Source organism: Aspergillus heteromorphus (genome assembly GCF_003184545.1).
Source record: "Aspergillus heteromorphus CBS 117.55 chromosome Unknown BO70scaffold_6, whole genome shotgun sequence".
Classification (NCBI taxonomy): Eukaryota; Fungi; Ascomycota; class Eurotiomycetes; order Eurotiales; family Aspergillaceae; genus Aspergillus; species Aspergillus heteromorphus.
The window spans coordinates 568698-582489 of record NW_020290411.1 but is presented as its reverse complement, the minus strand read 5'-3'; the positions used below and the strand labels follow the sequence as shown (position 1 = coordinate 582489).

Genomic DNA, 13792 nt, shown 5'->3' with positions numbered 1-13792 from the left:
CCTCCCTCCAATTCCCACCCACCATGTCCGCAGACAGCCCCGGAGAACGGCGCGGCTTCCGGGCCTTCTTCGCCAACGCCCTCCGGCCCAAGAAATCCCGCCAGGTGCTCCGCAAGGGCTACAGCGCATCAACGCCCGACCTCCGCAAGGACTCCCTGCGGCCCAGCACTGGCACCACCATCACCGCCAGCGACGATGTGCCTCCCCTGCCCTCGCTCGCTCCATTGGAGGCCCATCGCCTCAAGTACCGCGCCCTCAACGCGGGCAAAGACACCCAACTGGGCGAGAACCGCGACCACACAGAGATCCTGCACGCCATCGGGGTCGGGGAGATAGATCCGTCGGACCCCTACGCGGACGGGCACATCCACGACCACCGACCCCCCGGGGAAGCCACCATCGCCAGCCTGCCCCCGACCCTCTGGACCCTGATATCCTCGTACCTCAACCCGGCCGACCGCGCCAGCCTGGCCTTCACCAGCAAGACGCTACTCTCCCGCCTTGGGCCCTCTCCCTTCGACGACCTCGCCCTCCCCTCCAACCGCGACTACCGCTCCGACTTCCTCAGCACCCAAGACGGCCACCTCCCGCATCACCTCCTCTGCTTCCCCTGCGGCATCTTCCATCGGCGCACCCAAGAAGGCACCGAGAAACTGCTCCCGGCCGACAAAGTCAACCCGCTCTTCAACTGCCCCAACCTCCGCAACGCCCTCCTCCCCCCACCCCGCCACCGCATCACCCACAACCGCACCCTCCCCTTCACCTTCGCGCAACTGACCCTGCGCGCGCACCGCTTCTCCCCCGCGCACGGCATCCCCGTGGAATCCCTCTCGCGGCGCTGGCGCCGCGACGGCTGGTCGCACCACAGCCGATTCCTCATCCACAAAAACCACCTCCTGATGCGCGTCACCAGCACCTGCTTCGCGGACCCGGGGCTCCCGCCCAGCTCGCAGCGCATGCTCCTCTACTCCCGCGAAGACTACTGGCCGTATTTCTCGGCCTGCGCGCACTGGCGCGACGGCGAGCTCATGAACGCCTGCAAATGCGCTCTCGGCCACATCCCGGTCCCCCGCGAAACCACCGCGCTACAGGGTCTGGAACACCGCGCCAAGGACGTCATGGCGCGCCGCATCCACAACCCCAACGCCCTGACTACCCTCTGCGGGAAGTGTCGGCCCATGCGGCGCTGTCCCGAGTGTCCGTCTGAGTATCTCATCGAGGTCAAGTTGACGGAGGATCGCAGCGACGCGCGCGCGCTGGTGTTTCGGCATGCGATTGTCGTGACGCGATGGTGTGATCTGGGCGATGGACGGAGTCCGAGGCTGTCGAGGGAGTGGGCCGCTTGTGAGGGGTTGCCGGATGGGGAGGGGTATGATTCGTTTCAGATGCTGGGGAAGAGGTCCATCTCGGGCACCTTTGAATCCATGATCACCGATGATACGTTACCCGGGCAGAGGATCGTGTCGATGAATCCGAAGGGGAAGAAGTTGGGGGAGAAGGGGACGGGGTGGTATTAGTTTGCCCTACCTGTTTCTTTCTGGTCAGCTAGGCTGGATTGGGGTGGGGTTCTGTGTTCGTGGTATGTATGCATGCATTTGTGGATGGTGAAATGGGTTCTTTGTTATCTAGGAGTTAGATGATGGATGGTTGATGGGGTTGCATTCGGTATGGATATGGGCATATACTATACTACCTTTGTAGGTCCTATAGGTCCGTCCCTATGGTATTGTATGGTATGTATGGGAGTAAAATTGACAAACGGGCTATTTGGCCTGGCATGGCGCGAGAAAAGGTGTTACTAAGGGTTTAGTTTACTGGTTGGTTGGTGCTGGGTACACACAACTACTATCACTGACATTATCATTATCACATAATCTAAATCTAAATCTAAATCTGAATCTATACATAGTAGTAATTATTATATCAACATCCCTTCCAGTTAACTCTACATAATATGTATCTTAATCCATACTTCCAAGCTAGCTGAAGGAGATAATCAGAAATAAGAAGATTGGTTGATTGGTTATCTGTATCATACATAGTATATCTACATATATGTGTGTGCGCATGTATATACTCACCAGATACTAAGTATAATAACTAACTCACTATCCTCAAAACGCTACTCACTCCCATGATTACATATTGTATAATCAACCCTCATTCTACAGTTCTAGTTCTTAGTAGTTATAGTTACAGTAAGATATAGTTAGGAAAGCAATATATCTATCTATCTATATCCCTACACCCCAGAAGAAACATCTCTATTCTCCACCCACCCAGAATCCACAACAGCCCTAACTAGCAGAAGACAAACAGACAGCCTATTCAATAGATAGTAAACCAAAAGGGATATTATATAATATATAGTACTAGTCAAGTGAAGTCTCTTTTCACCACCATCTTCAATCTCTATCTGATCTTCCGGGGCTAATTAAGTAATTAATTAGTGCTATGTATATATATATAGTATACCCATCCCCCTCTCCCCTCTTTACCCCCTACGCACTGATTATGAGGAAAGCTTATGTACAAGTAGTATGCACACTGATTTAATTCTTATCCAAACTTGTCTTTAGTTACTTCCAAGGTATTAGGTAAATACCTCAGGTAACTAGATAAGTGGGCTTTGCTACATTACTAATTTCCAGTTTATGTGATACTATAGATAGGTAAGGAACATAATAATACCCTGGATATCATCTATTTTCATTGCGATCATTATCATCACTAAGAAGGTATTCATCCCCCAGATAGGTGTTCATATCCCATTGCATACCCATATCCATACCCATATCCATACCCGTACTTACCCATACCCCCCATTCCGATTTCCGTTCCCATATCCATTCCATTCCCATACCCTACCCATGCCCCCTTAAACCCAAACATACCATAAAACAACAAACAAACAACAAACAAACAAAAGCAAAGATAACCTAAAGAGAGAACAAAACCAAGCTCGCATCCAACCCCAACCCCAACCCCAACCCCAAACCCACCAGAGAATTTATTTTTCAAGATAAAAGGACAAAAGAAATAACGAAAGCCATATGTAAAATCATAAACATCGCCCTAAACATGAAATGGACAGAAGCATAGCACAGCATAGCAAACAACAATATCATGATATGCCAGATACCATATTTTCTTTTCAAACAACAACAACGAAAGTAACAGCGGCAGTAAGAAAAGGCAATTATAATAGTAGAAAAACATATTTTTTTTAAAGGGACAGACAGAAAGACACTCTTCTTGCCGTGAGATACTGGTACAAGGGAATCGGAATCAGAATCATGCATCATGCCATCTGAGACAAGACGACAAGAGAACAAGGCAGATAGATAGTAAGTAAGTGAATAACTCATGGGGTATCATGATAGATAAAGCAAACACAAACAGACTGACTCAACAACACGAAACATAAAACCAGCAAGCGAATAAACGACGATATGTCAGAAAGGGAAAAAGAAAGACAGAAAGACAATCATCAAAACCAACCAACCATATCATAACCAGCATAACCAGCATAACAACTAGATAGATATCAATCTACCCCCTCCTCGACCTCCGATCCATATACCTCGGTCTCCGTCCCGGCTCATCCTCCTCGGCCCGCGGTTTCTTCGACGCAAAGTCCTCAATGGCAATATTCATGGCCCCCACATCAAACGTCCGGGTTGCCTCCGGGAAAGTCGTAGAAAACTCTGATGTCTTCCGCATAGCGGATACGAGAGGAGGCGGGGCGGCCGCAGACTTCGCCGGAGGATTGTGATGATGATCGCCGTCAGTTTTCTTGCCCAGCCCGCTGGCTCCCTTCATCCATCCAAAGATGCCGAGAGAGCTGCGTCTCTTGTGTTTGTCGTTGTCTTTGCTGTTGGGTCGGGTGTTGCTGTTATTGCTGTTGTTGCTGTTGGCGGTATTGTTCAGGAAGCCGGATTCGGTGAAGGAATGGGGGATCGATCGTTGAGTGACAGTATCGGTGGATGTGGTAGGTCCAGGGCCATCGTCGACGGCGTGGCTCTTTTTAGTCAACTTAGGGTGTGCCGGGTTTCGCGCTTTGTGGATGACCGGGGCGGGTGCACCATCAGCAATGTCCATGCCTTCGGGCAGGAGAGAAGGCTGGAGACGACGCGGGGGAGCGGAGCGAGCGAAAAAGGGAGGTCGAAGGCTGATTTTCCGGCCGATCATCCGGCGATCGTCAGACTCCTCGGTTTGCAGACCCTGGTCCAATGAGCGCAGGTCAAGCGTAGGGATCATAGGAACGTCCGAGTCCCGGATGTTGGAGTCGATGCTGTGTCGACGACCCAGGAAGGAAGACTGGCTGGGAGTCCGTGCGCCAAGTCGAGAGCTTGCTGCTTTATTCGGAATTTGTAGCAGGTCAGATGATTGCTTTCTTCCATTGGGGTGGGGTTTGGCTGCCTCGATCCAATCCTGGGGAGTCAGAGGTGGCGATGAAGACAACGAGCTGGCGGATTCCTGTAGCGACTCGCGACGTGCCATTGAGCCGTAGTAGCTGTTGTCGAGCTTCGAAAGAACCCTCTCGAGACCTTGTCCGTTCAGTAATTCGTTTCGACCGTAGGAGCTGTACCGCGAAATATCGACTGGCGTGTGGCTGTATAGATGGCCATCTCGGGATGTGATGCTATTCAGCGGGAAGAAAGTAGGCGACTCGTCCCCGTCAAGGCTGGTTCCAGAAGGCGGGACATCGCCCACGTTAGCGACCACACTATCGACAACCTCGCTGTTTCCCGAGCTCCGTTTGGCTGTAAGCTCGTCTGCAGAGCGCGGACGACGAAGTGGATAGCTCATGGCCAGAGCGCGGTCAACAAAGCTCTTCTCCGCTACGATGCTGCCATTGGAGCGATTCGGCCCAGCGTATGCGGTGCTCATGGTGTCTGGCGTAGGGGGGAGCCCAGAACTTCCAAACACACTCTCCAGTCGTGTTTTCTGACTCGAACCATTACCTGAGCCACTCTCGAAGCTGGATTTGTCGGCTTGTTTGAAGAGATTCGTCGGTCCCATCTCCTGTCCCGGGACATCACCCAAGAAGATGTCGCGTTGGGGTTGAACCCAATGGTCGATATGGCTTTGCCTGGCCTCCTCTGTTCCATCACTGTCAGTCGAGTCTCGCTTTTTGACCGAGATGTCGACTTGATCAAGCCCATTCTCGCCGTCATGTGGGGGAAACAGTTCACTGCATTCGCTCAAAGCACTGAGTCGCGGCGATGGGGGATCCATTGTGTCGGTCATCGACTGCAAGCTCTCCGACTTCGTGATCTCGCTCATTGCAGAATGAGACTGGGTGTCAGCGGGGACATACAGGCTCCGAAGGGCTGTGGCACCCTTGGTCACATCCGACAAGAACGACGGTGTTTGCTTGAGGAAGCGGGAGTCCGGGGATATCCGACGGTGCCGTGAGAGCATGGCTCGCTTTGAAGACGTTCGTTCCGGTATATCCACCGTCGTAGCTTGCGTTGGGGTCGTAGCACCGGGGCTATCGTCATACGAACGAGCCGTAGAGGGTCGCGAGTCCGCACCAAGCTGCGGCCGGGTTAGTTTATTTTCCAGGAAACAGATCATGTCGACGGCCTCTGTGATTGCGTGGTCCCGCCGGTCAATCTCCTGTCGTAGCTGTTCGTTGGACTCGCGCAGTCGCTGGTTGTCGGACTCGGCGTCCCGGAGCTCTTGTAGCTCCTCTTCTAACCTGTGCAGACGGCGCACCTCCTCTTCCATTTTGTCCATCCGGTGCAGTTTCTTCTCCATGGCGCCCATCTGCTGCACACGATGGAAGATTTCGAGCTTCAAATCGAAGTTTTGTTTGTTGAGTTTAGAGACATACTAGAACTCAGTCAGTAACAAATCAACAGAAGAAAATAGGGGCTACCCGCCTCGCCCATTTCACGCATCCCCATCTCATGCGGCTGTCTCTGCCCGGAAGACAGCGCAGTCTGAATCTTCCGCTGCTTCTCTGAGGCCGCCTCTTCCTGTGACTGGGATCGAGATTGGGATTGGGCCGGTGATTGAGATCCGGACTGGGAGCGGGAGTGCGATCGTTCCGGCGTGCGGGGAGCGGACGGTTTCATGTCTTCTGATGCAGCACTCTTGGAGCTTCGCGTCGCACGCTGCTCGTTGAGCAGATCCTGTAGGAGAGCCGAGGACGGGTTCACCAGCGGCGGGACGGGCTCCGGGGTTCCTGACAGACGTTTGTCAGTCGGCGTCTGGCCCCCCACGCTCGACATGGCTGCATTTGTAGGGTTATTGCTGTGCCTACCGGACCTGGATCGCTGCGGCGTTCGGGGGGTCGCAGTTCTGGGAGTGGCCGACATGGGGGATGCGTCATTCAACCAAGATATTTCTGAGGATTTCGGACGTGAACTCAGGTGCGACGGGGGATCCATGGTGATGGTTCCCTTGATCCGGGTGAGGGCAAGAGGCTTCGGGGGGGCGGACCTATCTGTCGGGTCTTATCATGCAGTCAGTAACCAGTAGCCAGTAACCAGCCTCTTGGTTATCCCTTGGGGGAATCAAGGGATAGACAACTCACGCTTCAACTTGCGCCCGGGCTGCAGGGACGAGGTGTTGGGGGGCGAAGAGGAGGTCGGGGAAGGGTAGGAACAGTGTCGCAGGGAAGAAGGGTTGCTCGACTGCGAGCCGGTGCTCCGTCGCTTGGGGTTCCTTTCCATGGCTGCGAAGTTGGCCTAGCCAATGCGCATCACTGACACGACGCAGGACGCCAGTTAGACTGCAGTGGGACGCAGGATCGTATCCACCGAATGCAGGTGGTGTAGCAGGATCGGACTGTGAGTCGACGGATTGAGCAAGGAGAAAAAGCAATGTCTCGCCTGGAGGAGGAGAGATTGGGGCAGGCGCGGCGATTGGTGAGGATTAGCGGCCCACCGCGTCCAAGCGCTGGCGGGAAGGATGGGGAGGGGGGGAGGGGGGGAGGAGAGGTAAAAGTACAGCGATAGGGAAGGGAAGAGGAATTGGGGATGGCAGAGGGAAATGGCCGATGGGAGACGCGTGAGAAGCGCGGAGGGAGATGAGGGGAGCGAGCAGAAGAGGAGAAAAGCGCGTGAAGGGATTGTGATTTGTGACGAGTCGAGTCGACCGTGGATCGGAGCAGCCAAGAAAGGGGACAATGACAGGACGAGCATCCCCACCCTGCACGATTCACGGGGGATCTGCCTCTAAGCGATCAGGATCTCGGGCGCGGCATGCATGCGTGCGTTGGATGGGAATGTTCCCTGGTTGCCATGCGACGGGGAGGGAGGATGAATCCGAGCAGCAGTGGTGATGATGATGGGAAGGGTAGAAGAGTAGAAGAGAGGGGAGTGTCGATGTATAGAATTGTACAATGAAAAGTAGTTAGCCAGTCCGTTGTAAAGCCGAATCCCAGATCCAAGCAGATAGGCTCCCCCTCCCAGGCACTAAACTAGCATCCCGGGGTGGTCTGCCCAATGGCGGGCGGGAGGCCGTCCCTTGCCCGCCCATCGGCAGGGGCTGGCCGGGCCTGCCAGGCCTGACTTTTGAGTCGGTCTCTTGTCAACTTCCCGCTGTCTTTTCTCTTGGAAACCAACTAAATTCTTTAATTCTTTTGATCTTTTGATCTTTTTGTCTGTCCTTCCTCTCTTCTTTGTTCTCTTCACTTTCCATACTCTATCTGAATCTGATGTATCAACTCCCCTCCTCTTCTCCTCCCCTGGTCTCACTCTTCAGCCTTCCACCCGCCCCACCCCTTGTCCCTCCCCACCCATGGTTATCCCCGCCAGCCCGACAATCACCGGCCACCATCACGGTCGCTAGTCTCAGGTACACACCATCTCGCCCGTGGCAGCCAACGTGCGCCCCATCGTTCATCCGTGGTTAGGGCCTACGCGAGTAACCAATACCCAGACACGGCGCACTGTGCACAGTGCGCAAAACACAGTACTACCTCTCGGAAATCCCCTCCTCAAGACTCCGGTGCAGATGACCTGTCCTTTGCTTTGGACTGTCTCACTGCAGTCATCGTCTCTGACCTGTAGGATCAGAATTTCCCCAAAAACCCTCGAAATCAGCCTTCCGGGGGATTATTCCGTCTCCGATCTGTCAGGATCGTGTGGGCTTCGCCGTGAATGATGACGACATGGCCGGTTCTTGACCTCCGATAGGCGGACTCGAGTCCGCAGCCTTCACTGCCATGACAATATAACTAACTCTATTTATTCGGTTCTTCAATCGCTTAGAGACCGAATCAATCAATCAATCAATCTGTACCACGTAGTTTGACACACTTGCAACCTTAAAAAGGTCTTTTATCAGGTCTACGTCATACCACCACCACCACTAGTAAATCTTCAAGTCGTATCATATCATAACGCATTTCATTGCATTCCTCGAAAACCACACACATTAATCAGAATCAGCTATATTTTCATAACGGCGAGCTCAGCTCAACCATCGCGTTAACCTTTCCCCCCCCCTCGAGCCATCTATTTCTTCTTCGTCTCTCCCGCCCAGATGCGCGTCTGCTTGGCACTATCATGAGCAACCCGGAATACTAAACCAATCAATTATCAGCCAACAGAACCACCAGAACGAACATCAGATATCAGACCTCACAAAGCAAAAAGTAAAAAGCAAAAAGTAAAAAGCAACACAACACAAAACAACATAACATACACTGTCTCTCCGTCTCATCCAACCCACGCAGGAAATCCGCGCCCTGTCCCAGCGCGCCCTGCGGGTTGTGCGCGTGGTCTGCGATCTCTGCAGCCCGCTTCTTGAATGTCTGGACACCGTTAGCCACGACACCCCATCCTCCCCATCTTCCCCATTCAGCCCACGACAAGAAAGATCGTTGAAGAATATACATTACTCAAAATCTCCACCATCTCCTCCTCCTCAAACAGCTCCAGAATGCGCTCACTCAGACTATAGAAATGCGGCGCCAGGGACCGCAGGTCCACCGTGCGCGGGTCCGCCTTGAAGGCGTTCATGACGCGTTCCGACAGCGCGGAGGGGATGTCCAGCGTGACTAGACGAGAGGTTCCCAGGCGGGCGCTGGAAGGCAGGCAGTCAGTCAGTGAGTCAGTCAGATACTCCCTCAGACACTCCTCCCTCGACCACAAATCACAAAGGGTACTAGAAGATCTCACCCAATAGAGAGCATCTCCCCCAGCCATAGCGGGAGATCGATGCGCGTTCCAGCTTTGATCTGATCAATACCACCCAGCATCAGCATGTTCCATCCCCCCAATCCTACTCCAATCCATCCCATCCAGACAGACATAGTCTTGATGTCGCATGGCTGGCTAGCATGGCATGACATTGACTTCGTATCTTACATTTTCACCCGGATTCCCCTCGAGCACGCCAAGCCCGGGCACGTCGAGCTCGAACGTGCAGGGCAGTTTCTACCGCAGAGTCAGAACCACCACAGACCGCACTCAAACGACGCAAAGACTTACTTGGGCGTCGGTCAGAATGGCGTCGATATCATAGTAAGACATGTCGAGTGAGAGTTGCAGTCTGGGGACCGACCGACCATCTCCAGATCCTAGGTTCAGTTCAGAACTCGTCGCTCGCTGGGCGAGGCGAGGCGAGGCGCGTCCCGCACGGCGCGCGGTCACGTGATGGGTGCATTTCGAGCGGCCCACCAATGAGGGGGGAGGTATTTACAGTGGGGGGATGGGTGTAAATATTACTGTTATGGGTGTGGGATGGGGTTAGATTTGATGGTTTTGTGGATGGATGGAGAGGAATAAGAGACCTATTTGTATGTGAATGGTAGATTGAGTAGAGGCCTGAGGCCTGAAAGCTTGGGAGTTTGAGGAGATTTCCCAGCCAGCCATGACGTCATCAGGATAGAATAACTAGTTATAGATACTTAAGATAGACAATGCCAGCCGGCTATTATTTATTTATATTGTGAAAGAAACCACCAACCATCAAAACAAAATCCAAGCTACATGGCTTCCATTATTGTACCTAACCCCACCAATCCCCCGTCCTTCAACATTAAATTACTAAATAAGCCCACGTGTCCCCCGTACCAAGCTACCTATAAATTCATAATAAAAGACAATATTAATCCCTGTTAATAAGCCACCCCCACTTTCCACGTGCTATACTAACTTCCAAAATCAAATCCCAACAATCACCTGATCTGCCAGCATGCCGAGTAGATAGTTGAGCCGCACGGGGATTAGAATGCTTAATTACGCTTATATGGCCCTGGTATCTGGTAAGCCGCTGACATCTAATCCGTGTTTACTGTTTAGACTACTAGACTATCTAGTTATCTAGCTGGACTAGATTGATCCTAGAGTACGGATTATCCAAGGTACATAGACTCAGAATATCTGCTACAGCCAGCCAGCCAGCCAGCCAGCCAGCCAAAATGACCAAAATGACTACCGTCCTGATCACTGTTGCGAATCAAGGTTGGCAGATATGATTTGGAGTTCTGGTGTCAGTATTTAGAGATGGGATAGATGGGGTTGTGTTTCTTGTTACTAGATTTCTTTGAATGAAGATGGTTGAAAGAGAGGTATCTGTTTGGGTAAGGGGGTGGCGCTAACTACATACTATTAGTCTACAATGGTATAATTGTGTTGTGGTCTTTACTAGGATGAAGATTCTTTGATGTGATTTTCTTATTATGGTTCGGGAATGGTCGATTTTAAAATAAGATAAAATTAAGGGGAAAAAAATAAAAAAAATAAAAAATAAAACACGCTTGATGCATCCGCGAGAGAAATGAGAGGCCTGTCTGGAAGATCAGACGGGGGATTCCTTTGTCCCCTTGGTATCTACCTCACCGAAATAACCACGGAGACAAAGAACTCTCCCCGCAGATTATCCAGATCAGGCACCCTAAATACTTAACAAAAAGCCAAAAGAAATCTAGAACGGACACACAAACTACCTACCAAGGTAAACCACTAGGATCTTCTCTAGGACCGTGCCCGAATTCCAGCGCCCTCTCCCGCTCCCTCTCGGCCTCTCGGCGGAACAACCCACCAATGCCGCCTTCAACAGGGGTAGCAATTGAAGGACTCCACCCGCTATGCACAGGGTCTGGCCGCGGGTAGCCTCTATCGTATACAACAAAAGGCTCCGGCGGGTGAAGCCGAACATATTCAGCCAGCATGACCTCGTACGTGGCCCACTTCATGTGGGGGTGGGACTTGCCGTATAGGTTCCACAAACGGCGAGTGGCCTCCTCAAACGCGCTGACTGTGGGGATACGAATGGGACAGCGTTGACCTGGAGGAGTTACTCTTTCGGTAGGGGCACCGGCTATCTTTTCAACCCGATCATCGCTATCAAGCATGAAGTACGGATTGTTCAGGGAAGGCTCTCCGTACCATGGCTCTGGTAGGTCATCGAGAAGGTCTCCTTTCCAGTACAGATGGAGGATCGGAAAGGGGGTTTTTCTACCGGAGGGGATGTGGAAGTGATGGGCGGAGGTGAAGGGCTCGTCCTCGTCACGAAGCTGCTCACATTCCGTCCCACAAGGGCACTCCTTAAGCCCCATTTCGGTGATGATTCCGACTGCTGTATCCATCAGTGTGTTGGGTATTACCCACGAAGAGGTCTAGAGCCTGTTAGTTTGTGTTTGGGGTGATATAGCCAAAAGGGAATGCTTACTTTGACTTCAATCTTAAGGCCAAACAGTGCCAGTAGCCCGTCACCAAAGTAGACCGCAGGCACCTTGTTTTTGTCCATCGCGCGGGCTATTTCGTCGTTCAACAGGCCCGAGAAGAAGGCAGATGACATCTCCTCGGGCTCGTTAGCGGAGAAAGTCACCGGGATGGTGTCGGGAGGCATAGCATTGGGGATGGGAATACCAATGGCCGAAGAGATATCTGGCGGAGAAGGACTGTCCATGGCGGGAGGACAATCCGTGGCGGGAGGACTATCCGTGAAGGAAGGCGCATCCATGGGGAAGATCGGATCCATGGCTGGAGGAAAGTTGCTATAATGGGATGTATAGTCGTAAGCTTTAGAGTTCTGGATGTTTCAGAAGCAGGCAAACGGGTTACTTTATCCTTTTCGGAACCCCCGCATAAACCGGGATGCTTCAGGTTCTTCCTGGGGCTTGCCTCCTTTCTTGCGGTTTTCTCCGGTTTCCAGCTCTGCTTCTAGCATGGGTTTTGTGACTTCCCTCTCCCCATGGGTCCCCGGGCTTCAATGAGGAGCATGTTGATAACTGCCGGACGAGGAACCCTCCCATCAGGTCGGCCCCGAGTCTGACATATCATCATCAGATCAAGTAATAAGTCATGATAAGGCAAATCCACGAAGCCAGAAGATTTTTATCTCCAGCTGACGGAGGACTTCATGCCATCGGCTGTCTCTACTCAGGAGAGCTCCATTGGCACTGTGCTCCCTGGCATGGACTGTGCCATAGCCAGAAGGTAATCCGGTAGAGTTTTGTCGGATCACGGACAATCTGGCTGGGGGGGTTCTCTTTCTTTGCCAGTCACGTTTCCTGGGATTGTCCCTCTGCTGGAGGCCGCATGGGGATTGCATGGATGGTAGGCAAGTTCTTGCTAACAACGAAGAGGGAGGACGAGGAAGGAAGAGTTGGATGGCTGTGGTGCAGGCCCCGCAAGCAGTAACTGGCAGGCGTTGAATCCTCAGGCACCCACCGACAGGAGCTTCTGTTGAGCGCCGCTCATTCACTGGCGTTGATGTGACCATCGTTTGTTTACATTCCTATCTGATTTCCCCCCTCAATTGACTTACTATCCACGTGTTTATTCCTCGCTCTTTGCTATCCAGGGATCGAGTATATACATCTGATTGTGTTGTAAAGATGAGAAAAGGGAGATAAAGAAGCAGGAAGGCCAAAAAGAAGGCGCAAAATAAAAAAGACAGAAAGCCGGGCATCAGCCCATACAGTCAACGGAACTCATACCGAGGAGACGCTTCCAACAAACGCTCGAATTGGGGGAAATCCATTTCACACTGAACGTTAAACATCTCCGCCCACTGCGTGCAGGTTAACTCGCCAAGCTCCACCAAGGACTGCATTGCCAGGTGCAGTGTCGTCCCCTGTGTAGCATCTAGGAGGATCATTCCCCCTTCTCTGACTAGATTAGCCAATATTCTCACATCCGTAGCATCGTCTTTGTTTTTCGTTCTCTCTCGGTACCCACAACATGCTGCTTTGAAACCCAAAAGGTCGAGTGGTAAGAGGATGGGAAGTCGACGTAGGTCAACATCTTCGATGTTGACCAGTCCTTGAGGCAGATAAGGTACCTAGACCGAATAGGTTAAGCCATCGGCGTCTAGGCAAGAGATCTATAGAGGCATTTACACTCACAACTTCTGGGGGAACAAAGTCCACCTGAATCCTTTGGCTCCCAGCCTTGAAAAGAAGCGCTGGAGCAGGCATCTCAAAGAGCTTTTGCGGGGCTGCTTTTAACACGGACTTGAGAGTGCTCCCCGAAATAGGGGAGCAAATCAGGATGTCGACATCCTTACAGTTGAGTAAGTGAACGTGAATCAGACGGGGGACCCGGGGAATCAAATCTATCTGAGTAGGTGCTCGGTTAGGAGCATGATGAAGGATTGCTAATCCCCCCTATCATGACGACCCGAGTGTTCTGATACCCCGGCAATTGATTCAACTCTGGGGTGGATTGTAAAATTCCAAGTATTTCGGCAGCAGCAGCCTTTAGCTGCGGCAGCGTTGGGTCTTTATGCTTGTACTCGACATAGGCAGCATAAATCAGAAGAATAAAGTAGAATATGGACGAAAGAAAGTAAATGGAGTGTTGTGGCGGTAGTGGTGGTG

General features: G+C 52.1%; 5 protein-coding genes across 5 annotated transcripts; 2 read left to right on the top strand and 3 right to left on the bottom strand.

Moving 5' to 3' along the window:
- The first annotated feature begins 15 nt into the window (after window positions 1-15).
- Window positions 16-1863, top strand: BO70DRAFT_360177 (uncharacterized protein). The gene has a single exon (XM_025542718.1). The coding sequence runs from the start codon at window positions 24-26 to the stop codon at window positions 1515-1517; it is 1494 nt and encodes a 497-aa protein (XP_025401454.1). The 5' UTR covers window positions 16-23; the 3' UTR covers window positions 1518-1863.
- Window positions 1864-3324: 1461 nt separating this feature from the next.
- BO70DRAFT_385844 (uncharacterized protein) lies at window positions 3325-6686 on the bottom strand (the record flags this gene model as incomplete). The annotated part of the gene is made up of 3 exons (XM_025545772.1): window positions 3325-5841; window positions 5892-6457; window positions 6548-6686. The coding sequence occupies 3 exons, from the start codon at window positions 6684-6686 to the stop codon at window positions 3553-3555; spliced, it is 2994 nt and encodes a 997-aa protein (XP_025401453.1). The 3' UTR covers window positions 3325-3552.
- Window positions 6687-7595: 909 nt separating this feature from the next.
- Window positions 7596-8351, top strand: BO70DRAFT_196914 (uncharacterized protein). Its single transcript, XM_025538559.1, has 2 exons — window positions 7596-7842; window positions 7917-8351. Exons 1-2 carry the CDS (start codon window positions 7673-7675, stop codon window positions 8119-8121), a joined length of 375 nt encoding a protein of 124 aa, XP_025401452.1. The 5' UTR covers window positions 7596-7672; the 3' UTR covers window positions 8122-8351.
- A 27-nt stretch (window positions 8352-8378) lies between these two features.
- On the bottom strand, window positions 8379-9512 carry psf3 (DNA replication protein PSF3). Its single transcript, XM_025542717.1, has 6 exons — window positions 9453-9512; window positions 9330-9398; window positions 9141-9199; window positions 8856-9045; window positions 8665-8773; window positions 8379-8542 (listed from the first exon to the last, which is right to left on the bottom strand). Exons 1-6 carry the CDS (start codon window positions 9492-9494, stop codon window positions 8475-8477), a joined length of 537 nt encoding a protein of 178 aa, XP_025401451.1. The 5' UTR covers window positions 9495-9512; the 3' UTR covers window positions 8379-8474.
- Window positions 9513-10912: 1400 nt separating this feature from the next.
- Window positions 10913-11949, bottom strand: BO70DRAFT_394453 (uncharacterized protein; the record flags this gene model as incomplete). The annotated part of the gene is made up of 2 exons (XM_025546465.1): window positions 10913-11584; window positions 11638-11949. 2 exons carry the CDS (start codon window positions 11947-11949, stop codon window positions 10913-10915), a joined length of 984 nt encoding a protein of 327 aa, XP_025401450.1.
- Window positions 11950-13792: the final 1843 nt, after the last annotated feature.